This window comes from Dromiciops gliroides, chromosome 6 (assembly GCF_019393635.1).
Source record: "Dromiciops gliroides isolate mDroGli1 chromosome 6, mDroGli1.pri, whole genome shotgun sequence".
Classification (NCBI taxonomy): Eukaryota; Metazoa; Chordata; class Mammalia; order Microbiotheria; family Microbiotheriidae; genus Dromiciops; species Dromiciops gliroides.
The window spans coordinates 101903929-101931890 of NC_057866.1; the positions used below are offsets into that span (position 1 = coordinate 101903929).

The window sequence follows — 27962 nt, forward strand, 5'->3', positions numbered from 1 at the left end:
AATTCAGAGGAGAAATAAGATCATTCCTGGCTGAGAGCCATAAGGGAAAGTTTAATGGAGGACATCGAAGCTGAGCTCTGAGAGCTGGAGATGATTTCAAAAGGCAGAGATGAGGGAAAGTGTGAGCAAAGGCAGTGGGGTAATGACAAAAACAACTCACTTTTACAGAGCTCCTACTATGTGCTAGACACTGTGCTAAGTGCTTCACAATTACTCTCTGCTTGGATCCTCACAACAATTCTGGGAGGCAGGTGCTGTTACTTTCTTCATTTAAAGACGGAAACTTGAGATGGACAGAGGTTCAGTGAATGGCTCAGGGTCATCCAGCTAGGAAATATCTGAGGCTATGCTGGGGTTCTCTTGCCTCTAGGCCCTTGCTCCATGCACTGCACCTTCTGGTTGCCCAGTGTGTTGTGAAGAATATTTCGGTATCACTGTAGTATAAAGTTCACGGGTATGAGGGGATAGGGCAAGAGAAGTAAATCACTGGCAGGCCATGATGAGGAGCTGTGGGCCCCAGACTAAATGTGGTGTTTGGCATCTTCTGATGGTTCACTGGGCACAAGCAGGGCCTGGGGGTTTGGGGGGGGAGTATCGTGCTGGTGGGTCTGTCTCAGATGTTGTCAACACTGAAGAAGAGCTTGAGGGGATCCAAAAATGGTAAAGAGACATTAAGGGTCAGGCCACCTCAGCCTGCAGCTGACCTCTGAACCTCTAAAGCTTAATTATCTGCTGAGGGATAGAGGGATTGAGAGGGAAAGTTCTCTTCTGACATCAGTAGGCAGGCCTCCCCCAACAACCCGTGTGCCATGTTGGGGAATCCTCGGTTTGAGAGCCTCTATTCTTGGCCAGGGCACCTTGGACATCCCCTTGTCCCATGCAACGAGGGCAGTACCTTAGAGAGGGCTCATTAGGACTATGCCAATATGCTTATGCCACAGGTAGCCATGTGAATGCACACCATACAGATCTGTCCCAGAGCCCTGGCTGGTGGCCTCCAAATCAAACCTGTGAAAGTGGGGGGCCCTGACCCACACATGGGTAACCAAGGAGGCCTGGGGAATCAGAACAAGGCAGAAAACCAACTTCTTAGAAATGCAAAACAGAAGGTCCTGGATAGCCCTGGTCACCTTCCCTCAGGCCTATGCAGGGACTGCAGAAGGGACCAAACCTTGTTGGAGAATGCAATACGACACAATAGCAACTATTTTTCTAACACGGCTCTTTGCTAACGAGGTGCACACTTCCCTTGGCAAATCTCCTTCCTAAATATTATAATTGGCTCTTCCATGCAATTGCACAACAGCATCTGTGTTATGCCTATAACCTACTATTTATAGCCTGTCATTACATTCGAAGACTATATTCCTTTACCCCAGGATCCTGGCTTAGATCCTGCTATCTAAGGTAGGTTCAACTTTGTGCTATGGCCAAAAGATAGCAAGCTCTTCCATGGACCAGGGAGCAAACTCCATTATTGTTGGAGACTTTTAAAAGGCATCTTAAATGAGCATATCTTTTTTGCCTTTCCTTTTCCAGGAAAGAGAAAAGATGAACTAGGTCAGCAAAGAGAGGTCAGACAGCTTTAATGAAGGACATTCGTTGCCAGATAGAATACTTTCAAAAGGAAGTAGAAGAAATTGCTGAAACTGCCCAGAATGGTCCTACCTTTTTTAGGAAAAACCATGCGATTTGGCAAAGGAACTAGATTTTCTGCAATCCAAGGGAAGCCATTTCATTTTGGGCCTTGGAGGAAAAGGCAATTTATATAAAAAAGTGACGTTGAAAAGGTCGGCGATTCATGTTAGGGCTCATGTTCCGAAGAGGAAGTCAGTGTTGGTCCCTAAGCAGAGTCTACCCAAGTGAGAGAACTTCTTTTCCCCACTTCATCCGCTTTGAAAGAGAGCTTGCTTTCTGATGACAGGATTTAGCCCCAGAAGGTGTGAGGTCCATCCACATCTATCATTTACTACAGTTTGAACTGAGAAAAAGCATCTACTTTTGAAAGCTTCAGTTTCCTTGTCTGCACAACAGAGATGATAATTTCTGCCTGCCTTATAGGGAATGTCTCTGGAAATGCTTTTGGAATGAGAAAACCCTACCTGCGTGTAAGTTACTAGGAATCATTCTCAGCATACCTGTAAATATCACCTGCAAGAAATGGAACCCCAAGAGTCTCCACTAGGAGAGGCACTGCTTACCTTCCTCTGGCCAGGCCTGCTCATTGCTGGAATAAATATATGCTTTATCTCCTCCTGTCAAGAGGGTACCCAAGAAAGACTCATCCTCCTAAGTTTTAAAAAGAAAAGAAATAGCACTCAGGAGAATTACAGTTGAAAACCCCACTAAGTCAAGTTTCCCTAGGTGACTTCCATGTCTGGCAGGTTATAAAATGGCCTCCAGGTCACTCCCCCCATTCCCGGGCCAAGCAGCACAGCATCCCAATGCTAACCTTACTTGTACTCAGAAGCCACCTAGGATACTCGAGAGTAGAAGGACAGAGCAAGCCAGGCCTGCTCAAACTAAGGAGCCGTCATCTTCTAGGAAGGCTTATCCTGCAGGAACCACCAACTGAGAGAGAGCCTTTGCTTAGGAGGAAGTTGGGTGGGCCTCCATATTTAGTTGACCTACTCTACTTTCTGTAGAATTGTGTAGTATGTCTTTGAGGGCCTTGGGAACAGAACTAGGAAGGGGAGAAAGACTTCTGTCTAGGGAGGGCACATGGCAGCCATCCAGCAGGGATGTCCTCACAGGACCTGACTTGAATGGTTCTAAAGTTCCCAAAAGGCCCAGTTGGAATAGCTACTAAAGTATGCCCAAGTAATAGAGCAAAGAATTACTTAGATGGGAGTAGGAGGTGCTCTGGAGCCTTGAATGAAAAATATAACCCCTGCAAAATGTTCATTCCATACTCCAGGGCAAGGGACCGAGGATTAAAGGAAAAAGGAAATCCAACCCCTCCAGTCCTCAGGTCTGTCTCCACTCCCTGCCAAGACAGGAAATGATCCCTGGGGTCACTCACTCAGCACACTCAGCATCAAATGCCCTTGGTGCCAAGGCCTTGAGCTTCAAACAAGGTCAGACACACAGTGGCTGATTGACATTGAAAGGATAAGACGTGTGTTGCCATTACTAAGGGGTACCATACCCAAACATCTGGAGATGAATGTACTGAAAAAGGAGGGGAGAAGGCAGCTGGGTTTCCTGGTTGTAAAAACCATACATTTTTTGTTGATCTATAGAACCCCTGATGTTGCTTAGCTCCCAGATCCTTCAACTGCTGCTTAGGCCAGTTTTCACTGTGCCCTTTGAGACTTAAGAAGCAGAAAGGATTTTCATTGTTTTTCTACCCTTAATGATCGTTTCTGGACCTCTCTGGAAGGGGAAAAGGGCATCTAAGCAGGAACTGAAGATAAGCAATCACTTCCCAGCTGCTCTCAGTCTGACTGTACAGGAGAATAATTTAGAAATCTTGCAGATTTAATCATTTGGACATTTGGACCAATTATTGGAATTTTCCTTTGGCTAGCGGCTAATTTGGAGACCTAAGTATGTTACTATTTAGAATACAAACATTACTCACCTTCATTATGAGTTGGGCTTTCTCAGACAATTTCACTTCATTATCTTCCACCTGTATCCAAAAGAATGCCAACTTTGATATTTATGATTTCACAACTAGACTTGTGAGGATGTTCACCTGCCTTGAGAGCAGAGCTTCTTAACCTGGGTTCCATGAATTTGTTTTAGAAATATTTTGATAGCTGTATGCCAGTCTAACCAGTTTCCTTTGTAACCCTACATAATTTATTTTGTGCATTTAAGAACATTTTCTGAGAAAGGGTCCCTAGTTTTCACCAGACTGCCCAAAGGGTCTAGGACAAGAGAAAAAGGAATCCAAAGAACCCCTGCATGACAACAATTTTTCCTGGAACATTCTCAACCCAGGGCTTGGGAACTCCCCCTCTTCCCTTGGGTTCCCTGGGCACCCACAATTGCACATTTGGGGCAATGCACTTTTTCAAATGAGAACTTTTAAATCAAATGAACAACTAGGTGCTCAAAGGGAAATTTTGTGGCTTTTTTTTTTGGGTGGGGCAATGAGGGTTAAGTGACTTGCCCAGGGTCACATAGCTAATAAGTGTCAAGTGTCTGAATCCAGATTTGAACTCAGGTCCTCCTGAATCCAGGACTGGTGCTTTATCCACCGTGCCACCTAGCTGCCCCGATGCTTAGTCTTAACAAGAAGAGAAGCACTTGGGGGCAGCTAGGTGGCGCAGTGGGTAAGGCACCAGCCTTGGATTCTGGAGTACCTGAGTTCAAACCCAGCCTCAGACATTTACTAGCTGTGTGACCCTGGGCGAGTCACTTAACCCCCAATGCCCTGCCAAAAAAAAAAGAAGAAGAAGAAGAAGAAGAAGAGAAGCACTTAAAAAAAAAACAAAACATCTTTTGAGGGTCAAGGAGACCCTTAGATATTTCAGTGTTTTTTCTTCTCATTCAAACCTGAAATTCTTTAAACACGTTAATTGTAGTGAATAGTACCACTTGTTGCTCCTACCATGCCAGGACCATGGAAACAGATAAAGAAACTGACTCTGGAATGACCTGTTTGAATACATAAGAGTCAGGGCAGCCACATCTTCATGAATCTAAGCCACTTCAATTTTGACCCAATCCCTATTGGGGGAGATCCCACACAGAGGGTTTTCTTAATGTGTATCTCTTCAAAAACACGGCAGATTCCAAATAAATTCACTCTGGGCATCAGAATTGATAAATTAGTGATCATAGTCCATAGTCCAAGATGGGGGCTCCTAACCCTTTTGATGTCATGGTTCTCTTCATCAAGTCTGGTGAAACCTAAGGACCCCTTCTAAGAAAATGTTCTTAAATGACATCACAAAGGAAACCAATTATAATGAAATACAGTTATAAAATTTAAAAAACGATTTCATGAATCCCAGGGTAAAAATCCCCAGACTTTAAGGATACACACAACATTCAAATGGGTACAGAATACAGTTCTGGTATCCTCAAGTTAAAAGGGACCTGGAGAACACAGCAAGGCTCAAGAAAAAGAACAGTTAAGTAAGCACCAGAAACTAAGGCCTTGGGGAAAATATTAAAAATTGGGATTAGTTAGCACCAGGGAAAGAGGAGGCGAAGGCTGAGAAAAGAGATTCATTTAAAACTTTAAATTCAAACTCTTCTATGCTGATCATTAATAAAACTGTTATTGTGTAGTTCAGACTTTCTTTAAATTTCAACCCAATCTTCCTCCATTTGGCTCAAATTAGTGAGGTCAAAGGATCACAAATTCAGAGCTTTCCAGGACATTAGTGATCAAACGGAACGCCCTAATTTTGCAGAAAAGGAACCTGAGGGGCCACAGAGGTGAAGTGTCTCCACCAAGGTAAGAGCTGGGATTTTCATTCTATTTCTCAGACCCAATGCTTTCTAATTCCCCTACAGTGCCCCTTAACTGCTCCTCTACTCCTTGCTAACAGTCCCCCACGCCTATCCCTTTTAAATCTGTGGCCCTTTGAGATTTGGGAAGTGCCCTGATCTTATGAGATTGTTAGTGTAGGTATTATCTTCTCTTACTTATAGATTTGGAAATTATGGGCTGGAGAGGGGAAGTGATTTGCCTGGGGTCACCCAAAATGAAGCATTAAAGCCTAGGCACAAAGCAAGGTCTCTCCTGATTTAAGCCCCATAGTCTGTCTCTGGCTTTACACTTCACTTACCAGGAGCCTTTCTTGTTAGACATTCTCTAACTCTGGGGCCTGAGGTCAATCAGCTTTGTATCAAAAGTCCCAGGAAGCAACCTTCTTTCTAGAGACACATCTATGTGCATAAGTGTCAGAGCTAGGTAGAGGATTCCCTACCCTGAAGTTTCAGGGCAGCCACTCTGTCACACAGGACTTTGTGTATCTGTTTTGTAAGGGGGGAAAGGTAAGTAGAGTGGCAGCAGAATGGCTCTCAGGTTCTAAATTCTTTCCTGATTCCAAGCTGGAGAGAAGCAAAAATGCTAAGTGTAGCAGAACTCATCAGGTGTTTTCTAGTCATGAGCTAAATGATGCATGTTGGTCACCATCTGCATGCACACCCACCAAGGGAGTCAGGCTACGAACTTGTCCTGGTCAAGAAAGTCTGCCCTGTTCACAGCTGGTACAGCATTTGCAACCAGGCATGGGGGAAATCCTATCAAAGGGGAAACCCAACAATAGGTTTGCCCTACAAGTTTCCACATCTGGGACTGGTTCTGGGATGACCCTTCCCCCCCCCCATAATACACACCAAATTCCATCCCCATACTCTTGGCTACAATCACAGGATGCAACAAGGGAGGAGACAAAACCCTGAAGTCCTGATGCCACTGACCACACCTACCCTCCCTACTCTCCCCCCAAGTGTTTCTGAGTCAACATAGTAAACATTTCCCTGAAGAAAAAGAAGTAATGATAGAGAAGAGGGAGACAGAGAGATAAAGACCCAGAGAGACAGAAGGGGGGAGAAAATATGGCTTGTGGGGCCTTTGTGCAGATGTTTAATATGTTGGTGTAAAGGCATGGTGGCGGGCGGGGGGGGAAGGCATGGTAGAGTCTGTGTGTACAGAAATGGGGATGTGTGAATGTCCACAGTAGTGTACTCTGTGGAAAAGCTGAGCTGCTCCCACCATGCCCCTCTGTCCTGTCCAGCAGAACTCTAAGGGGTGGTGGATAGTAATCTCAATAGAGAGGTTGCTCAATTCAGCAAGTGAGTTCCTCAGAAGATGAGGAACTCTCCCTAAAGATCTTTAAAGGGAAGATGCATGTGGTTGGAGGCCACCTGAAGACAAGATAATGACTTCTCAAGATCCTCATTATTTTGAAAACCTTCATAGCTCTTTTCCTCATCAGAAATCAGAAAATATGAATACATTCACTGCAAGAGTTCTTTCATTGCAAGAATAAGATAAAAATGTGTTCAAAATTAGGAATTCATATTACAAGGGCTGACTTAGCTTTACAGCCAATGTAGTAGTGACACATGGCATCTTAAGCCCTTGTCACATAAAAGGTCACTAAGATCTCTGAGATGCCTTGTACAATCCAAAACACAGGATTTAAGTGTGGCACCATGTCTGAATCAATTTAAAAAACACAAATCATTCTTAAAAGTCACACTTTCAAATAAAATACCAGCATCTAGAGCTAGGAGGGGCTTTGGAATCCCTTAGTCCAACTCTCTTATTTGAGGAAACCAAGGCTGTGAAAGGTACAGGGTGTTCCCCAGTAGGCAGCAGGCCACTTGCCTCCAAATGCAGGGCTCTTGTCACCACAGCACAACTGCTAACTGAGTTTGGAGAAGGCCTGAAGCTCTAAGAAATGCTCAAGAAATCCATGCTTTTGAATCTCTAGGCCTACTGGCCATTAGTTTAGAACACTCAGCAAGACAGGAGAGCTTTCCTCCTTGACTCTACCTTCCTTTTGTTGTCAGCAGCTACTAGGTGGCCCTACAGCATGGAGTCAGGAAGATCCAATTTCAATTTCTGCCTCGGACACTTAGTTATGGCTGTGGATGAGTCGCTCACTAACTCAGCCTCACTGTGCAACCTAGTCAAACAAGAGATTGAACTAGAAGGGCTCTGAGCCCTAAGTCAGTGATCCCAGGACCCCATAGCAGATGCCTCTGGAGCAGGTTGTGACTGGGAGAGTTCCAACCAGGCTGAGGCATCAGATGCTTGCTGGGTTGCTTCCAGCTTTCAAGAAGCATTTAGATGTACCACAAATATTCTGATAAGCCTTGTTTGGTGAAAACAGGCACTAAACACTTCCCTGACCTCCCTATCAGTTTCCCGAGAATCTCTACGGAGAAAATGCATAACCAAGTTTAACCATTTATCAAGTAGGAGGTTTCCTCAAGTTCAACCTCTAGAGCAATTAATTGAGGATGACAGTCTGACACTTGCCAAAAAGAGGAGGCGTCCCTTTGATGCTCTACACTGCTTAAATCATATTTCCAATTTAGATCATCCTTAACTTAAGTAATACTGACCAGCCAAGAGCAGAATCTCCTGATGGGCGCAGTCAGAATCATGTAGCTGGTTTCTTCAGTAACAATGCCATCTGCAGGGAGACCAAAGAAATATGAGTTACTTAATACTACACTTCCCACTGCCGCCCCCAACCCTCTAAATCCTCCCTGCTCTACTTAGGATCACAAAGATCACCTCCTCCCCATCTTCAGGAGCACAAGGACTTTGGTGTCCTTTAAAAATAAAGTTCCAAAAAAAATAAGATAAAAAAATTAAAAATGAAGCTCCTCTGATGCTGAGTGAAATGAGCAGAACCAGCAGAACACTGTACAAAGCAACATTGTGTGATGATCAGCTGTGATATATTTAGTTCTTCTCAGCAATACAACGATCCAAGACAATTCCAAAGAAGTCATGATGTTAAATGTTCTCCACATCCAGAAAAAAGAACTGTGGAATCTGAATGCAGATCGAGGCATACTATTTTCACTTTTTTTGGGGGGGGTTGTTTTTTGTGGCTTTTCCCTTTTGTTCTGTTTCTTCTTTTACAACACGACTAATGTGGAAATGTTTACATAGTTGTACACGTATAACCTATATCAGATTGCTTGCCATCTTGGGGAGGGAGGATGGAGGGGAGAAATAATTTGCAACTCAAAATCTTGTAAAAAATGTTCCAAATTATTTTTACTTGTATTTGGAAAAAATAAAATACCATTTAAATAAAATAAAATAAAATAAAATAAAGTTGCAAGAACTGGTTTTATTTTGTTTTGTTTTTACCACTAAAGGAAGCATGTAGATAAATGAACAAGATTGGGAGTTAGTCCTTATTTTTTTGTTTTGTTTTGTTTTGTTTTGCGGGGTAATGAGGATTAAGTGACTTGCCCAGGGTCACACAGCTAGTGTCAAGTGTCTGGGGCCAGATTTGAACTCAGGTCCTCCTGAATCCAGGGCCGGTACTTTATGTACTTTATCCACTTTATCCACTATGCCACCTAGCTGCCCCCCCTTTTTTGGTTTTTGGGTTTTTTGTCCTTATTTTTTAAAGAAAGTTTATTGATCCTTTGTTAACATTGATATCAAATTCCAGCGACATCTCCTTCCCCATTACAGAGTTAGATAAAACAAGCCAACATGATGATCCTGTCTAGAAATGTCCACTTCCCTCTGCACTTGCAGTTTCAGCAGACTTTGATGAAACACTTACCCTTTTCTTTAATAAGGATCTGAGATGTCAAAAATGATTCCGAGAAGACTATGGACCCCAAGCATTCTTTTCCTCCTGTCAAGTCAGGGATGTCATATACACTCATGGAGGCCTGCAATGAATAAACCCAATAAACTCAACACTGTTAAAGAAATAATCCAAAGTCTTTAAGAAGAGACTAACTAACCTTGTGAGATGTGTAGAGCAAATCTTATTCCCATTTTACAGAGAAGGAAACTGAGGCCAGAGGGGTTAAGTGAATTGCCCATGATCATGTAGTTATAAAATTTTGGAAAACTGGACTCAAATTCAGACCTCCTGAATTTTAAGAACAGAGTTTTTCACATCTTTATTTGAATGAAAATAAATATAAGAGGTGGGGGAAAAAAATCTCACAGAATAAATACTTTTTTACTTGGCAATTACTAGACTACTGCAATAGCTTCCCAGCAGTTCTGCCTATATTTCTAGTCTTTGTCACCTCTAATTCATCTTTCATGGAACTGCTGGACTTATCTTCTTCATGTATAGATACAGGTATGTCCCTATTCTGCCCAAGACCCTTCAGTGGCTCTCTGCCAACTAAACAAATGCCAAACTCCTTAGCCTGGTAGAGAACTCAGCCTGTATGAATGCATGTAAGGGTACAGCCTCTAAGTGTATGGTATTTGGTATCAAAATAATTTGTATATGTGACAGAAAGGCAAGGCAGGGGAGCTAAGTACTTTATCCAGCTTTTGCATCTCTCTTGTCATCAAGCCATAGTGCTTAGCATAGAAGATGCTCAGAAAATGTTTGTTCGAGTTAAACTCAGAAGCCTTGGGAGGCTTAAAATAAAATCAGGGCAACCCAGAAGCAGTCAGTTCCCCAAAGTCTAGAAAGAAAGAGCTAATTTATTAGCTGAAAACCAAAGGAGATGAATAAGAATAATGTGGTGGAGAAATCTGGCAGGAGAAGAAAGGCAAAATAATTTGTGACTGAGCCCTGTGTGGATATGGAAATCCGATAATGAGGAATGAGATAATGGGCCAGTGCCTCTCCCTTAACTACCACACCCTTCCTCTCAAAAGAAAACCAACCCAGAAATGGGTTAAAAACAACAACAACAACAAAAAAAAAAACAAACAAAAAACCCCACTGCATAAGGAATGACAATTTCCAGTCTAGTTAGCCATAGGATGTTAGAGTTAAGTTTGGAGCCTAAAATCCCTGTCCTCCATGAGGCCTTCAACTCTGAAGGAGGAAGGGGAGTGATGTCCAAAGGAACCACTGATTTCATTTATGCTATACTTCTCTTCAATGGAGTATAGACAGGCGGACAGCAGGAAACAATGGTTAGTTCTTTCTTCTTAGAAGCAGATGTGTCTATTTCAATTGGTTAAGGATTGAAAGCTACAGTGTTGTATGAAAGGAGAGAAGGTTAGCACTCCCCTTGATAAGGATGGAAGAGGTCCTAGTGGCCTTGACAACACATATATGGTTAAGGCATTGCCACCTACTCTGTGGCATCTAACCATGTTTAAAAAAAAAAAAGGATTGAAGGCTACAAAGGGATAAGGTTTATCTGCAATTCGTTTTAGACTTTTTTTTTTTTGATGAGGCAATTGGGGTTAAGTGACTTGCCTAGGGTCACACAGCTAGCAAGTGTTAAGTGTCTGAGGTCGGATTTGAACTCAGGTCCTCCTGACTTCAGGGCTGGTGCTCTATCCACTGCACCACCCAGCTGCCCCTGCAATTTGTTTTAAAGAACCCAAAGTACTTGACAAAGCCTACATAACCCCTTGGATCGTGTATTCTGCAAGGACACCGTTGACAGTAATAGAAACTGTCACCCTCCTGGTTTCCACATCAGTGGGACCAAACCAGAGAACCTCAGAGTTCAAAGGCTATCTAATCCAACTCACACATGAACATCAATCTTCTCTACAACATTCCCAATCTGTGGTCATCCAATCTTCAAGACTTCTAGTGAGGGGCAACCCACAACTTCTCAAGCAATCTATTCCTCCTCAGAGAGCTCTAAGTGTTAGGAAGTTCTTCCTCACTTCTAGTTTAAATCTGTTTCTTTGCAACTTCCCCGCACTGGTCCTGGTTCAATGTCTCTTCCACATGACACCCCTCAGATGGATGAAGGCATCCATCATTTTCCCTTCCATGCCTTCACTTCTTCAGGCTCATGTGCCATGAACTGCATTTTGGCTCGTCAATGACAAATGGGACTGAATACAATATCCCAGATGTAGTCTGAACAAGGTAGAGGATAACGTGACCTCCTTAATAGCTTGTCAGACTGATCATTTCTGTTGAGTTTGTATTCCTCTATATTTCCGAGATCTTTTTTAGATGAACCATTAAAGCTAACTAGGAATTTCAATCAAAAGAGATCAGTGAGGGCTAGAGTAGTCAGGGAAGGCTTTCTGAAAGAGGTGGTATTTATTGAGTACCTGGGCCTAGAAGAATAGCTTGAAATAAAAAAAGGGGAAGGTGGCAAACAAAATAATACCCTCTTTCGGGGCAGCTAGGTGGTGCAGTGGATAGAGCACCGGCCCTGGAGTCAGGAGGACCTGAGTTCAAATCCGGCCTCAGACATTTAACACTTACTAGCTGTGTGACCTTGGGCAAGTCACTTAACCCCAATTGCCTCACCAAAAAAAAAAAAAAACCCACAATACCCTCTTTCTAAAATCCTTTTGATTTGCTACTTCTAAGTAGGCACATTGACTGAGGAGTCTGGGGACTGGACTTATTTAAACTTTTAAGAGCACACCAACATCTAGGGTTATCGAGTTTTTTAATTATGAAACCAAAGGATTGAGACAGTTTCAAAGGAACAGAAAACATCAACAGTATAGGAACTCAATACCAATATAGGATATATTACTGATATCAAATGTATAAGCACTTGCTCTGCCTTCTTAGCATGTAGCCTTTTAGAAAAATGCCACGACATACATGCCATTTGTCAATCAACCGAAGGGACCAGGTTATTCAGCCCAGAGAAGACAAAGGTGGGATGGGCATGACAGCTCTCCTCAGATACCCACAGATCCAGGATCACACTTATTCTACTCAGTCTCTGAGGCAGAGCTAGAAAGCATGGGCAGAGGTTGTGGAAGGGAAGATTTGGGCTCAACTAAAGAAAAGCTTCTTAATTATGATACCAGTCTCAAAGTGAACTGAGCTGTGCTCACAATGGGCTCCCTATCACTTTTCAGCAGAGGCCACATGACCACTTGTTGCAGGAGGTCAGATGACCTCCAAGACTCCTTACCACTCAGATTCCATGTGGTGCTTTGACTTGTTTTTTTCCACTGGTGAGGATGGCTTTGCACTGAATCATCTACACTTGCTCACTTGTTTCTCTTTGTATACAAGGGTACAGATTTGGACAACAATCAACTAAAGTTAGAGTTCATTCTTTGGTCATGAAACAGTCAATTTAATTTAGCCCACAAGTCCTGTCCTTAGCCCAGTAAGCACCATGTTCTAAAACACTGGGCCAACCATCCCTAGCCATAGGGATAATACTTGTAAGAACATGTCACAGGCTCCTAAACCTCATAGGGAGAAACCCTGAAGACTAATTATCTGGAAGGCGGGGAGGAGCTTCATCCAAATGATTTTTCCAGGAGAGGAGAACCATCCTTGATTTTTCCTATTTCAGGAATTTGCCTTACCTCCCACCAGCTTCTTAATGTGTCTGAACATCCCACTACTGATGATTCATCATAGTTCTCACAGAAAAAGAACTAGCAAAGAGGTCACATTTCTAAGATGTTGAGACTAAAATTCCTGGATAGTTCAATCACCATGAGGTTTTCAACCCCAAATCTCTAAGTAGCCTCTGAGCTCAGCTGCCTGAACAAATTGACTAACATATCATGCAGGTAGGGCCAGCCAAGGCACTTTTCCCTCTCTTCAAATCCCTTTCCTGCATCCCTCAAAAGTCTGAAGACCCTCTAATCCATGGAATGTGACCTCACTCTGGTCTGGGGGTTTTCCTACAATAAATCCTAGGAGCCCATTCAGGAACCGTAGGTGCCTGCCTGGAGATTACTGTGAGATGGTCATTCGTCACAGCTCTGCTTACCGTTTTAACAGAGTATAAGCTGTCTTCATTGTCCAGAGGCACAATTCTGGAGAAGGGGAGAAAAGAACAAAAAGCCCAAAGTGGGGAATTTGATGCTGAAATTCACACTATTCCCACTATGCTCCTAAATCAGCCATTTCCACATGGAAGTATGATTTCTTCCAGGGAGCCACTTAAACAACTTGGCAGCTAGAAGGAAGTAGGCAGAATTTTCATCAAAAGCATGTAGAGAAATTAACATTTTCCCAATTTTAGAGGGAAGGAAACTCTCAGTAGAAAGCATATATTCCTTTTTATTGATTTTTTTTTTTTTGCGGGGCAATGAGGGTTAAGTGACTTGCCCAGGGTCACATAGCTAGTAAGTGTCAAGTGTCTTGAGGCCGGATTTAAACTCAGGTCCTCCTGAATCCAGGGTTGGTGCTTTATCCACTTTGCCACCTAGCTGCCCCTAGAAAGCATATATTCCTTCAGAATTGCCCTCTTTGATACCAGACACCTGCTGCGCCAACTCCTGAGTAAATGGACAAGGAGACCAAGTCCCTTCCAAAAGCTGTTCTTCAGCTATGGGAAGGCTGCAGACAAGGACTGGTCAGCTGTTATCCATGTTTTCCTCTTTGTTAAAGTGGCTTCTCTCTTTTTCCCTCCCCAAGACAAAAAGAGATACTCACCTTCCCTGATTGTTCACAGCATGGATACGAAAAGCTAGCTTGTAGCTGTGGATGAAAAGTCAGAGTCTCCATCAGTCAGAAGGCCATGGCTAATATTCCTTGCCTGCCCTCTCCATCCAAAGCAATTATGAAATGATGTCATACCACCATCCCCCAATTTGCTTACTCACAAAACTACTAAACACAGAATTAGTCTCACTTGGGAGGAAAAGGCCTTCTCCTCTAATCCTTGCCCTGCTGTAGGAAAACCTTCTCCAGTGTCTCCCCAACTTCCCCACTGGCTTTTTGTTTTGTTTTTGTGGGGCAATGGGGGTTAAGTGACTTGCCCAGGGTCACACAGCTAGTAAGTGTCAAGTGTCTGAGGCCGGATTTGAACTCAGGTCCTCCTGAATCTAGGGCCGGTGCTCTATCCACTGCACCATCTAGTTGCCCCTTCCACTGGCTTTTGTTCAGATGCTGTCAATGATGGGGAACCCACCAAGGGTCCTAAGAGTTTTCTCTTTTTTCCTATTTGCTATTTATATGGGGCTTTCTTGTGCCCAGCAGAATGTAAACTCCTTTCAGGTAGGAACAACGTCCTTTTAATTCTTGTAATCCCAGTGCTTAGCAAAGTGCCTAGCACACAGTAGACCCATTTGTTCGACTGAATTAAGGCACAATTAGGCCTGCTATAAGGACAAACTTCCTACCAAGTAGAGCTATCCAAAAGGAGAACTAGCTGTCCCTAGAGGTGATAAACAAAGGCTGCCAGCATCCTGGCTGGGCATGGGAATGCTGAGGAAGGAGGAGGTGACCTCTCAGCTCCCTTCCAATACAGATTGTGATCCCAAGACAACAGCCTGAGAGGCACCAGAGCAGACAGGGCTCAACTAAGGGGCGAGAAGGACAAAAACAGAGGGTATCACATCTCCAAGCTGTTCACAGATCTCAGGAGGTGAATGATCTCGCTATGTCATGTGACAGCTCCTGGTAGCAGAACTCCCCCACTGGCTATCGTGAACTTTTCGGGCTGTCTTTTCTAGTGGTCCCGGCCCAACAAGGAGAATACAACAAATTACAATAACTATGGGATTGCACCAGACTTCTGCTAGGACAGTCAAGACCCTTCCCTTCCTATAACCCCCATTCCTTCGACTCTTCTCTGCATACCCTCTTATCCCTTCCCTACTCACGGCCCCCCGCAGTGGTATTTAATCCTAACTGCCCCCTAACACAGGGTAATATGCCCTGTTGAGGAAATGGCAAGGCCAGGGAACAGAGTATTCAAGGGAATGGAATGTTTAGGGTAACTGAGAACCAATCCCCAAATCCTCTTGGTTTCAGGGTTTATAGGTGAAAATGTTTTTAATGCAGAAAAGTTTATTTTCATACTTTAACAGCATGTTGTGAGCACAGTTTAATCTTGAATGATGTTCCACTGTCATGACAGCAGACTTCAGTTGCCTCCCTCAGCAAGCCCTGGAAATCTGGTCAGAATGTGGAATCTTCCCAGAACTATGTTCTAGGGCTTGTTTATAATTTCTTTAAAGAAACATGGCTTCCTAATATGAACTTCACTAGTCATTTCTTTTTCATCCAGAAAAAAAAATTCATGCAACATTCTGGCTACTTAAATGCCTGGATTGGGTCTCTGGCTAATCATGCTTTGATTGCATTTAGCCTTCTGAGCCCCCTAAAGACAAGCACACACCCAGTGTGTGATGAGACACTATTCAGGAAGTCAAGGTTCACAGAGCTTGTGGAGACTGAGGGAGAAGAGGAGCAAGGGCTTGCTCAAATTGAATGGATGTTGGGCCCAGGCTGCCTTGCCTCCCAAAAATGGGACTATAATGACAAGATGCATTTCTAAAACCCTGTAGGGTTGATAAAGTGTGTTTTTTAAAATCACAGCTCTGTGAGGTAGATAGTATATGTATTTTTATTCCTATTTCACAGATGGAAAAAACCAAGGCTCTGAAAAGTTAAGTGACTTGACCATAGTCATATAGCCACTAAGTCTTTAAGGGAGGATTCAAACTCATCTCCTGATGTCAAATCGAACACTCTTACCCCCTGGCCCCCCCAAATCACATTGCTTGTAAGGATTTTCATTGAGAACTCACCACCCTCTCCTAAGTGCCCATTACTCCAAACCCTCACCCAGAGTCTGAGCAGATCTTTTCAGGATGTTTGTTTTATATACATGAAATGCTATTCCTAAAACTTGTGAATGGAAAGAAATTGTATAAAGTGTAAAGGGGAAAACCAGGAGAATCTTGACTACCCACAACAACATACAACTCAAAGTCTGTGCCAGAGTAAAAACAAGGTTCATAAGGGTTTATGGAGTGACTTCCTGATAAGTTGACATATCTACTTAGGCTTATTTTTCATCGTTAAACCCATTTTTGTTTATTAGACAATTGAAGAAAATAAAAAGACCCTGTGCCTGATATGCTTGGATGATTAACTCCTCCATGCTATAGTCTTTCTCTGACTTGAAGCCTAGACCCCAATTCTCCTTCATGATAAATACCACGGTATTGCCATAGGGTTTCCTAAGGAGGACCCTGAATCCGGTGCTGGGGGCTGGGGAAAAAAGGGCAGGATTCTTCTTAAAATGGGCCCATAGTCGGGGCAGCTAGATGGCGCAGTGGATAGAGCACCGGCCCTGGAGTCAGGAGTACCTGAGTTCAAATCCGGTCTCAGACACTTAACACTTACTAGCTGTGTGACTCTGGGCAAGTCACTTAACCCCAGTTGCCTCACTAAAAAAAAAAAAAAAAAAAAAAAAAATGGGTTCATAGTCTCAAACAATCTCTATGAAAATCAGTGACTGTGTACCGTAGAGCGTGCTTAAGCTTCTTCATCTGAAGTGACTCTAGAAGACTCCAAAGTGTCAGCTCTGCTGCTTCCCTCGACTGGAAAAGAAACACACATTCAAGGCATTAAATACGATGGCATAGCTAGCGTGTGCCATACAAGAGGAGGCTACTCCTCCTCAAGAGAAGTGAGGCTAAAATTCGGCCCAGGAGGAGATGCCCATGTCCCCACCTAACTGCCTCTGCCACATGTCCCTACCCTGACCCAGGAATACCTGACCAAGGAAAATGCAGGTGTACTTTTTTCAGGTTAAAAACTCCTGTCTGAACACAGTGACAATTCAAAGGGGGTATCTGGGCACCATCCTAATGGAACCACCTTGGTCAGCAAGCAGCAGCTCAGTTAGTATTGACTGGCTCTATGGAAACTCAATGGCAGTGGTTATAAACCAGCTTCGAGGCAAATTACTGAGGTTATTAATAGAAGGTTTAAACTAGTTGATGGCCCTGTAGAATGTTTGCTGTTGTTCAGTCATTTCTAGTTGTGTCCGACCCTTTTGGGGGTTGCTATTTCTTTCTACAACCCATTATAGAGATGAGGAAACTGAGGCAGACAGAGTTAACAGTGACTTACCTAGGGTCACACAGCTAGTAAGTGTCTGAGGCCAGATTTGAACTCAGGAAGATGAGTCTTCCTGACTCCAGGTCCAGCACTCTATCTATTGTACACTATAGCACTAACCCTGGGGAAAACACGGTGAGAATTAAGTGCCTCTATTTCATATTAAGAACATCCAAAGAATTGTAGTTTTAAAAGACCTTTAGGGGGAAAAACCGGATCACTGATTTAAAAAGGTATGTCTAGTACTTTGTATATCCCTCCTGGAACTTAGCAATTCCATAGAACTCATTTTTCCCTCAGTTAACTCTGGGACCACTTTGGGGAGAAGCATCTAGAGAGGTCTGGGGTGCCTGCTCCCTTTAGCTCATCTTTAGAAAAATTAACAATGTGGAAGAGAATCCTATAAGCCTGAGCTTCTGAAACCAAGCCTAGGAGGCCCTCAGTGTGGAGACGGGAAGTATCAAGGAGTCAGTGACTGCAGATAAAGTCAGTCCTCTCCCTGATATGCAAATACATACTGCAGAACAGCTTCCTTCAGGGAGGGCCTGCTTGGCTTCAGGAAGCTGCCAGCTTCACAGGGTTAAGCCTCTAGCAAACAGTCTTTTCTCTCCATACTAAACTGGATCCAGGAACGCAATGGAATGGATTTGTAAATAGCAGACCGTCAATGAAAATATGGTCAGAGGACTCAAGCAACACCACACATGGTGGAAAGGAAATTGACGTACTCTAACCTCTAGGTCTTAATTTACATTGAGTGATAGAAACTCAAATCACAGAACATGGAAAAATGACATCATTCTATAAGAATAGCTTTTGTTTGCTTTAGTTGGAAAAATAGCTTTTTAAAAAATCTGTCACGGTTTTAAATCTGTTAAGATAGATTTTTTAAAATCTATTAGGATATCAAATTGTTTCAACATGACCATATGCCTTAAAAACAACTGTTAATTAGTTGAAACTAAAAAGACATAGCAAAGACAGTCTTGCAAAAGCAGCCACGAGGAAAGGGGCCAGACTTGGTCACGTGGGCGGGTATAGCTCAAACCTAGAAATGATGCCATGTCAGGGCCAGAATGGCTAGGATTTCCATGATGCCAGCTCTCCTAAAGCCAAGCTCACACCAGATTAGAGGGACAGTAGAGTCCAGATGGCAAACAGGTCTTTATGAAGTTCTTGAAAGAAAACAAGGAAGAAACTGCTAAGGGAAGAGAAACACAGTATTCAAATTACCTTGGTTATACTGGAAGTTTTAGCATAGCATGCAATGCCAGCCAGAACAGCCTCAACAACAGCAGCATAGACCTGGGACAATTGCCTACTTAATAAACAAAGGAGATGTGTTAACTACAGCCTCACACAGTTCCATTAAGAACAGCATGCACACAAATTATACAGTCCCAAGGAAGTAATGTGAAACAAGGCCCAGGCGAGCTGGCTTTGTGCCTTTCTGACACCGTGGGCTCCATCTGATTTATGTTTTGCTGTTGCTATGCCATGCCAAGAGCAGATAGCTCTCCACATTCTGCTCAGATGTCTAACACTTTCGGTGCCTGATCAAACAAAAAAAGACTCTTTCACCTCTTTTGGGGAAATTCCATTGGCCACAGAGGTCAGTTTATCCTAAGTCCTGTGGATTTAACAACAGGGACTTACTGAACTTTCTAGAAGGCCATAATAACAGCCTTTTCCAAAGGTCTCCTGGCACAGGTCAGTGAGGATGCCGGCCAGTCCCACAGTGCCAGGAAGCCATGTGGGACAAGAGGAGACTAGGCTCAATCAATACAGGTTTTAGACTAAATATGAAGGCATTGCAAAGAGATATACAAACTGGCTGCCTACTTTCCAAACAGTCCTCCTTGAGCTGGTGAGAAATAAGGAGGCTCCTCAAAATGTTCCTAATGGAGCCAGCCTAGCTTCATGAATAGGAATCTGTCTCTATTAGGGCCACTAGTGGCCAGAGTAGGGCTATAATGGAAAGGAAGGTAGGCAGATTTCCAGAAGACTCCAAATCTGGTTCATTTAGGGAGGTGGGGATAGAATATAAGAGCAGAGCCTTTACTGGGTGGCCATGGAATGCATATAGGCTGCCATATAGGTGCTTAAATGAAAGAAGTATCTAGCTTAAGAGTAAGCTTATTTTCAAATGTCATGAGTCCCGTGACAAGAAAGAAAGACTGCCTTGCATGGCCAGGGTGGAAATTTGTTTTGTTTGGCTCTATATGTTTGTAACAAGGGTTTTGGTTTTCTTTCATTTTCAGTTGGGAGGGTAGAGAGAAGGTAGATTTTTTTGCTGATTGAAAAATATAAAATTTAATTTTAAAAAGACTGTGGGGTGCTGTGGGGTGCTGTGGGGTGATGTGTTCACACACCAGAAACAACTTTTCCATGAAGAGAAACCATCTAAAAGCTAAGCTAAAAGAGACCCCACAATTAAAGAATTTTCTGAATTCCACGGAGATTAGGAATTCGTTATGTCTGAGTACCTGGATGGTGTCAAGAAGTGAACCATCTTTCTTAACAAACAAAATGAATATGACAAACTGACTTTCTTTTGCACAGGAATGCCATTCCTTTGGTCTTGGCTTTCACAGATATGGGCATCTAGATCAGAGATCCTCGAGAGAGACTCTTAGTGGGCAGATTCTCACGGTGATTACTAGTGGTTGTGACCATCTCGTCACCCTCTTTTGGCCTCCATACCTTCTCTTACCAGTTCGAGGGATTAGGGTGCAAAGGTAGCTTGAGGTTATTCAGATTTTGAACACTCCCTAAACAGATGGCCAAGCACAATCTAGGCCAGAATATATATGTAACGGATACACCTGGCAATCATCTTATTCTGTAAGTCTGGAGAGCCCGGGAGGGGCCATGAAGATCCCAGCCACTTGGCAGAAATGGAACTCCAGAATGAATGAGCCCACAACCCAACCTATCCACAGAAGAATGAGAGTAATGGCACCCTTAGGAGGGACTGGGGGCCCACCCTGTTGTCCTGTCTGCTCTAGGGGAAAGAACTGTGAAAGAAGGTCAGTAGAAGCAGAGACAGATTTAATCAAGTCACATCAAGGTATAAAATGCTTATAGGGCATCAGATGTTAACCTCCATAAGTTAAACTAATTAAAAAAAATTTTTAAATTGTTATACATGCTCACCTAATTAAAGTCCCCCAATTTTATTGATAAGGGCACTGAAAGTCACAGAACCCAAGTATCCAGGGGTCTTTCCACTGAACCATATTCTAACTGATATATGCTAGTAATGCCAGGCAGGAATATTCAAACAAGTTCTGCCCCTTCTTAGGAGGGTTATGGTAGAGCTCTACATGCTAATCTACACCTAAGGCAGTGTCTTATGGAGAGTGGTTCCTTAGCACAATATATCAAGGCATTTCCCTCTTACACATCATATATGGAGAAAGTTTCGGTGCCAGCCACTAGATATAATAAAGTCCTAATCCCAGATCCCAGGCCTAAGAGAAAGCCTGCAGGTGAGCTGTCTGCACCCAGGTACAGGATGGAAAGTGGTCTAAGATGAACTCTCTCAAACTACTGGCAGCTTTCAAGGGCCCCAAGAGAAAGGTGATGGAGTCAGTCCTGTGAGGGTTGGAAAGGACAAATCCTGTAGACATATATGGCCCCCAAACCTTGAGAGCTTGCTTCCTCAGTGGGGTACAAACAATCTGTTGTGAAGGTGCAGGTGATCAAATTTAGAGACATAACACCTAAGGGGAAAACTGAACTCATATGTTCATATGTTTCTCGTGAACAATATGAGCTCTTAGTGACTTCAGGACAAAAACAGCTCGAGATGAGGAAAACAGAGCCTACTAAGTTCACAGGAAGGATATTTTGGGGAAAATAAACATATCGTACATCAGTGCATACCAGTATTGTCAGACGGGAAATACTAAAAAGACAAAGTATAAAGCATAATCTTCAAAAAAGTCAGATCATGCCGTTGGGATGTCTGAATTGCCTGACACCAGACACAGTCTAGGTCTCAGTCCAATATTTGGTTCCTGATTCATATACACAAGTATTATATGTAGAGTTTCACAGATGCTGGCCCCAAATATATTCAGAGATCACCTCTGTAGGGTTGATCTTGCTAGAGTTCCTCCCTCAATATATAAGATTCTAGAACTATATCATTCTTCATTCATATTTCTTCCCTCTGCTGAGAATTTCCAATCCATGCTTCTTCACACAACTGGCAAATAACCATGTGAACAGACAGAATTCTTTACTATGGGGGACACAGAACTTGGTGACTAAAAGAGAGGATGTGTTCTCTTGTTTAGGATACCTCTGCTGCGGCTTTTGCCAGGACTATGTGATCCCAAGTGGGACCAACAATGTTGGGTTTAGGTCACACAGGTCTAGCTAACAAAGGAATCAACTCCAGATACAGTATAAACTCAAATATATTGGGGGAAAATGCCACAAAGCAATAATCCAAAATATCTGAAACTACACTTATAAGTCAACCCCAAAGTGACTGAAACTGAGCAAAGAGGTGCTCATGTGCCCAAAACAAGAATTACTTTTCAGTTTTTGCTCTTGCAAAAGATAACAAAGTTCAGTTCTCCCACAGAAAGGAGATAGTAGACAAGTCTGCAGCAATCAAGAGTATGTATATTCAATTATTCTGCTTAAAGGAAAGACTTATTCTGGGCTGAATGAACCAGGAGATGCTGAACATTGACTTGTAAATTCCATTTTTTAAGTTTAAAAAGGTGTGTAGGTGTGTACCCAAACCAAGAGAAAGTGTAGATGCACCCAAACCAAATGGTTTTCATGCTCCCTACTTCTTTGAGAATCTACAAGGAAGTAATGGGAAGAACATTTTACAGCACTCATGTCATTCAAATGGACATCCTCCAAGGACAAGAAACCTAAGTTCTCATAAACACGGGGAGAAACGACAAGGGTAGCAAAGCAGCTCAGCCCAGTAATCATCCATGACAAAGCAGTATGAGCAGACCCAGCCTTTCAGTGGTACATGGATGCCGAAGGGGAGCAGCCCTCTAGGAACCCCACAAGCAACTGCTGGGCTCTGCTTGCTCATTCCCTGGAATCAGAGGCCCCAGCCAATGTTGGTGTCAGTAACAGCTTGGACACGAATCATCAAATGAGAAAGAGGGAAAAACCCGGGGAAAAAACTTACACTTGCATGTTTTTCTTGGGCAATTCACTGTTGCTTCCTATAAAACAAACAATAATAAGGATTGGGTTACAACTCAAGGTTTTCAAATATTCCTGGAGGAGTCTGGAACTTCTGAGCTTCAGAAAAGGTCAAGCAAGTGGGCTCAGAAAGAAGCCGCACTATTCTTCTGAGAAGTAATCTGGCTTTTAAAAATTTTTTATTGCAATCTTTTGTTTTTTACATCACCAGAATTTCTCCCAGTACTTCTCCCCTCCACGCCCTCTCAGATAATCTTATCATGTAAGAACTATTTATTTTTAAGAAACAAAATTTTTTAATAGAAAAACCAACCAATATATCCAAAAAGTACAGAAATATACATGTGGTATGGACTTCCCAGTTCTGCAAAGCAGTGGGATGGAGGTGTTTCCTCATTTCTCTTCTTTGGGACTGTGCTTATTGCTTGTAATTTTATAGCATTCATTTTTGATTGACTATTGCTTCTTTCCATTTACACTGTTGTAATCACTGTGTATATTATTTTCTTTTCTCTGCTTACTTCACTCTGCATCAGATCATGTAAATCTTTCCATGCTTCTCTGTATCCAACATATTTGTAGTCTTCTTACGGCACAGCAATATTCCATTACATTCACATACCACAATTTATTTAGTCATTTCCTAATGGATAGGACTAGGTTTCCAATTCTTTGCTACAACAAAAAGTTGTTATAACTATTTCGATGTATTTGGAAGCTTTCTTCTTACCAATGATTGATGTTCTAGCAATATAAGCCTAGTAGTGGAATCTCTGGATCACTTTATTTCCCTAATTTCAAACTGATTTCCAAAATGGTTGCACTGATTTAAAACTCTACCAACAACACATCAGTGTGGCTATCTTCTCATAGTTCCTCCAGTGCTGACTATTCCTATCTTTTGTCACCTTTGCCAATTTGCTGGGTACATGGTCAAACCTCTGGATTGTTTTGATTTGTATGTCTCTTGTTATAAATGATTTGGAGCATTCTCTCACATAGTTGTTAATAGTTTTCAATTTTTCAATCCTTTTGAGACTTGTTTTTATATGTGTATGTCTCTATGTTTGTGTGTATATATACATATAGATAAAACCATTTCCCAATAGTTAAGTGGTCAAAAGATATAAATAGGTCTCAAAAGTAGAACAGAAAGTTATATATATGTGTGTGTGTGTATATAGGCATTTATGTACATATGCATGTTAGTTATCTATATATTTGGATACCAAATCCTTATCTGGTAAATATGATGCAAATTTTTTTTCTCATTTGACAATTTCCCTTCTTAACCTAAATACATCAATTTTGGTTGTGCAGAAGATTTTCAGTTTTGTGTAATCAAAGTTATCTATTTTATCTTTTGTAACTTTCTCTTGTCTTTTATTTGGTTAAGAATACATCTCCCACCCATAGCTCTGCAAGTATGTGATCTGCATTTCTTCTAAATTTTTTATGGGTATGATTTTTAACATTAAGGTCAAATATACATTTTGAATTCATTTGCCAAACTGCTTTCCAGTCTTCCTAGTAGTTCATGTCAAATAGGGGATTTTTTCCTAAGTAACTTATATCTTTCAGTTTATTGAAAAATCATTGAATTGTTGAGTTCCATGGTTTCTTATTTTCTCTTGTCTATTCTGATCTACTCCTCTAATTTTTAGCCATTACCAAATGGTTTTGATGACTACTGCTCTACAATATAGTTTGAAGTCTGGATATGCTATTTCTCCTTTATACCTTTTTATGATTTCCCTTGATATTCTAGATCTTTTGTTTCTCCAAATGAATTTTGTTATTATTTTACTGAGTATCCCTTTTATAAATTATTTTATAAAGTATTCCTTTGATAGCTTGAATGGTATAATATTAAAACTATAACTTCAAAAATATTGTCATTTTTATTATATTGGCATGATCAGCAACATGAATTCAACTGGGCCTGACCCCAATTTTGAATCTTTGAAACAGAAAGTTTTTGGTGCTATATAGTCTTGTCAGGCTCTTGCTGAGGTAATTTTTTTGTTCTTCTGCAATATTTCCTCTTGTCTGGGCGTCTATTAGCTATCTCATCAAGTCATTAAGATCAAATGAGGGGGCAGCTAGGTGGTGCAGTGGACAGAGCACCGGCCCTGGAGTCAGGAGTACCTGAGTTCAAATCCAGGCTCAGACACTTGACACCTAGCTGTGTGACCCTGGGCAAGTCACTTAACCCCAATTGCCTCACCAGAAAAAAAACCAAAAATAAAAACAAACAAACAAACAAAAAGATCAAATGAGACCAGCTTGCTCAGAAGTCCAGCCTGCTCCACCATATTAGAGTGAAGTAAAGTTCTTTCCTGAACTAGAGTCTTACAGAGATTCTGCTGGTTCTTCTCCAAGTCAAAGTGGCACTGAGAAGGCACACAGATCTGACACAAAATCCTTCTTTAGCCCAAGGAACAGTAAACCTAGAAGTCATAGCCATCCATGAAGGAAAGGGTATTATATAAATGACTGATATGATGAATTTGAGACCCTTACCTAAATCAGGAATGTGAGAAGCTCCAAAAAAATAGGTTCTTGAACAAGCGAGGGGTCCTTTTGGAGAGACACACTGCACAACCTGGGCATCAGGAAGAAACAGAGAGAAATGGGGCTAGGGGTGATACTAAAATGGAAAAGTGATAGATAATGGAAACTAATGAAGATTTTTCCAATAGCCAATTTTCCAGTAACCAAAAATTTACCTCCATAAAAAGCTGCTCCCCCAACCCCTTCTGCTTCAATTCTTGATTTTGTTGGTGTTGCTAAAAAGTATGCTTATATCACTCTTTTTGCTGTTTTGTTTAACTTTTTTCATGGATTATATATGATGTGGAGAATCTTTGAATTTTATGGGGCTTTACATGATCCCAAACCAGATTTTTCCCCCAAAAGGGCTCAGAAAGGCAAGTCAACACTATGTGCTATCTTCCACAGGTTCAAAAGATTGCCTTTTCCTCACACAAGGGTGTTAATATGTTGTCAACCAGCTCTGTTCATTTTCTCCTATGGCCACAGATAGCATGAGCTTTTACAAAGCTCAGTAGCTATAGCAGAGCTTCTGGGAGACTGAGAACCAGCGTAAAAGACTGGATGTGCCAGACCTGGGACCTATTCTACCGCCTTGTCCCTAAGGCTCCTGATTCCACCCCTATCTAAGTGACAGCCTTTCTCTGTATCTAAAATGAACATAATAGCATTTCAACCTTTTTCCCTTTCCTATCTGAGAGGGACATTGTAGGAATACCTCAGAGAATAAATGAAACTACTCGACTCTTAATGACCAAGTGCCAGAACTCCCCCTCCCTCAATTTTTAAAAGTTCATTGGAAATGCTATAAAATGAACATACCTGACTGACAACCAACTCCCTCCTCAGCCCACAGCCACTTGGAGGGCATGGTGAGACTGGCATGAACCCTAGGAAGTTTCTGCCTCATCTGCACACCTCCACTGCCTAATGCCAAATTCCCAGGGCCCAGAATGGTATGGGTAGCTCACCATGTGCTTGGCGGTGCTCCCTCCCAGGCCGGTGTTTCGTACCAAGTGCCCCTCAGAAGGAAAGTTGAAATTGCTGGTATTGAGGTTTTCTCTAGTTGAGTGGCAACCAAAGAGAACAAATGGCTGCCTGCTTGGGCTAAACAAGCAATTAACAATATTTCATTAGTACATGTTGCTCAGGAAAAGCTGCCTTTCAAGGAAAAAAGGACAGCTTCCTATTCTTCTAGATGAGCAATTTCCTTAAGGTTACTAACTAAGGCTTCTGCCTCATCACAAGAGCATGACAGGGACAGCTAGGTGGCGCAGTGGATAGAGCACCTGCCCTGGATTCAGGAGGACCTGAATTCAAATCCAGCCTCAGACACTTGACACTTACTAGCTGTGTGACCCTGGGCAAGTCACTTAACCCCAATTGCCTGACCCCCCCCCCAAAAAAAACCCCAAAAACCCAAGAGCATGACAGAGGCTTGGTGAAAGATAGCCCCATTTTCCATAACATGATCCCAATGACTGGGAGGTAAAGTGAAATAAGTCTAAAAAAAAAAGGCTGGGGTCAGGTTGTGAAGGGATTTAAATGACAAATGGAGAAATCTGCATTTGATCCTAGAAGTAATTAGGATCCACTAAAGGTTTATTGATAAAGAGAGTGACATGGCAGCTGTGGGAAAATCACTTTGGCAACTGTGGGGAGAATGTATCAGAATGGAGAGAGACTTGAGGCAGGGAGGCTGTTGCAATATTTCAACAAGAAGTGATGAGGTTCTGAATCAGGTGATAGCTATGTGACTAAAGAGAAGGGGATGGATGGAGAGATATTGTGGAGATGAAAAAGACAACATGTGGCATCTGATTAGATATATGTGATGAAACAACATAAGGAGCTGAGGATGATACTTTGGTGACAAGAAGGATGGTGGTATCCTAAATAGAAAAAGGGTTGAAAAAAGTGTGTGTGTGTGTGTGTGTGTGTGTGTGTGTGTGTGTGTGTGTGTGTACGCGCGTGCATGTGCTGGGGAAAAATAACAAGCTTGTTGTTGTTTTGATTTTTATCTACATTGGTGTGGAGATGCCTGGAGGACATCCAGTTCAAAATGTCCAACAAGCAGTTGGTGATATAAGACCCTTGAGGGAGTCTGGGACTGGAAACATAGATGTGGGAGGCACCTAAATAGAAATGTCAAGTATCCATGGGAGTTGATGAGGTCATCAAGTGAGAGATTAAAAAAAGGGGCTCAGAACAGAGCCATAGGGAGCACCCATAGTTGGGGGCAATGATTCAGCAAAGGGGACCGAGGAGTAGTCATATAAATGAGAGAAAAATATCTTAAGTTTCCAAAAGGAAAGAATATCTTGGAGGAGAAGGTAACCAATAGTGCCAAATGCTACAGAGAGGTCAAAAAAGATAATAAAAGACCACCAGATTTGGCAGTTTGGAGGTAACTTAGAGCATTTTCAGTTGAATAATGAAGTTAGATGTTAAATTCCAAGTAGTAGCATAAATCTGGGGAATCATGCATGTAAGAAGCTGGGAGTTCGATGGAGGTGGGCGGGGAGGGAACTGAACTATCTGATTCTCTAGCAACACAACTGTTCCTCCCTATGGGAGAATGGGGTGATCCAAATGAGAAGGAAGGAGAGTTGTCTTAACTGTTTCTGGATGAACATGTTGCATTGTATTTTTTGTTAGCCTGAGTGCTTACAATGGGAGTTGAGGGACTTTCTGTGAGTAGACCTAGACACAAGCCACATTTTGATGCTTCTACATAAATCCCAGATTGGGACAATGAGCCAAAAGAAGAAGCTCCCAACATTGGACTAGGCCCATATAAATGGAGAG

The 27962-nt window shown here is 42.3% G+C and overlaps 1 protein-coding gene and 1 non-coding gene across 2 annotated transcripts in view; one reads left to right on the forward strand and one right to left on the reverse strand.

Annotated features, from left to right (window-relative positions):
* The window catches only part of DNAAF9 (dynein axonemal assembly factor 9), a 167585-nt gene that overhangs the window by 77061 nt on the left and 62562 nt on the right, over positions 1–27962 (reverse strand). The window contains exons 10-20 of the mRNA XM_043969556.1: positions 26126–26261; positions 25125–25206; positions 22585–22621; positions 18648–18735; positions 16815–16891; positions 13992–14036; positions 13324–13369; positions 9234–9345; positions 8044–8114; positions 3584–3634; positions 2202–2289 (exon numbers count right to left, since the gene is read on the reverse strand). Of these exons, the coding sequence (XP_043825491.1) occupies positions 2202–2289; positions 3584–3634; positions 8044–8114; positions 9234–9345; positions 13324–13369; positions 13992–14036; positions 16815–16891; positions 18648–18735; positions 22585–22621; positions 25125–25206; positions 26126–26261 (833 nt within the window). The remainder of the gene's footprint in view (positions 1–2201; positions 2290–3583; positions 3635–8043; positions 8115–9233; positions 9346–13323; positions 13370–13991; positions 14037–16814; positions 16892–18647; positions 18736–22584; positions 22622–25124; positions 25207–26125; positions 26262–27962) is intronic.
* On the forward strand, positions 10631–10756 carry LOC122733172. The gene has a single exon (XR_006353763.1). It is a non-coding gene; the product is annotated as a U6atac minor spliceosomal RNA (small nuclear RNA).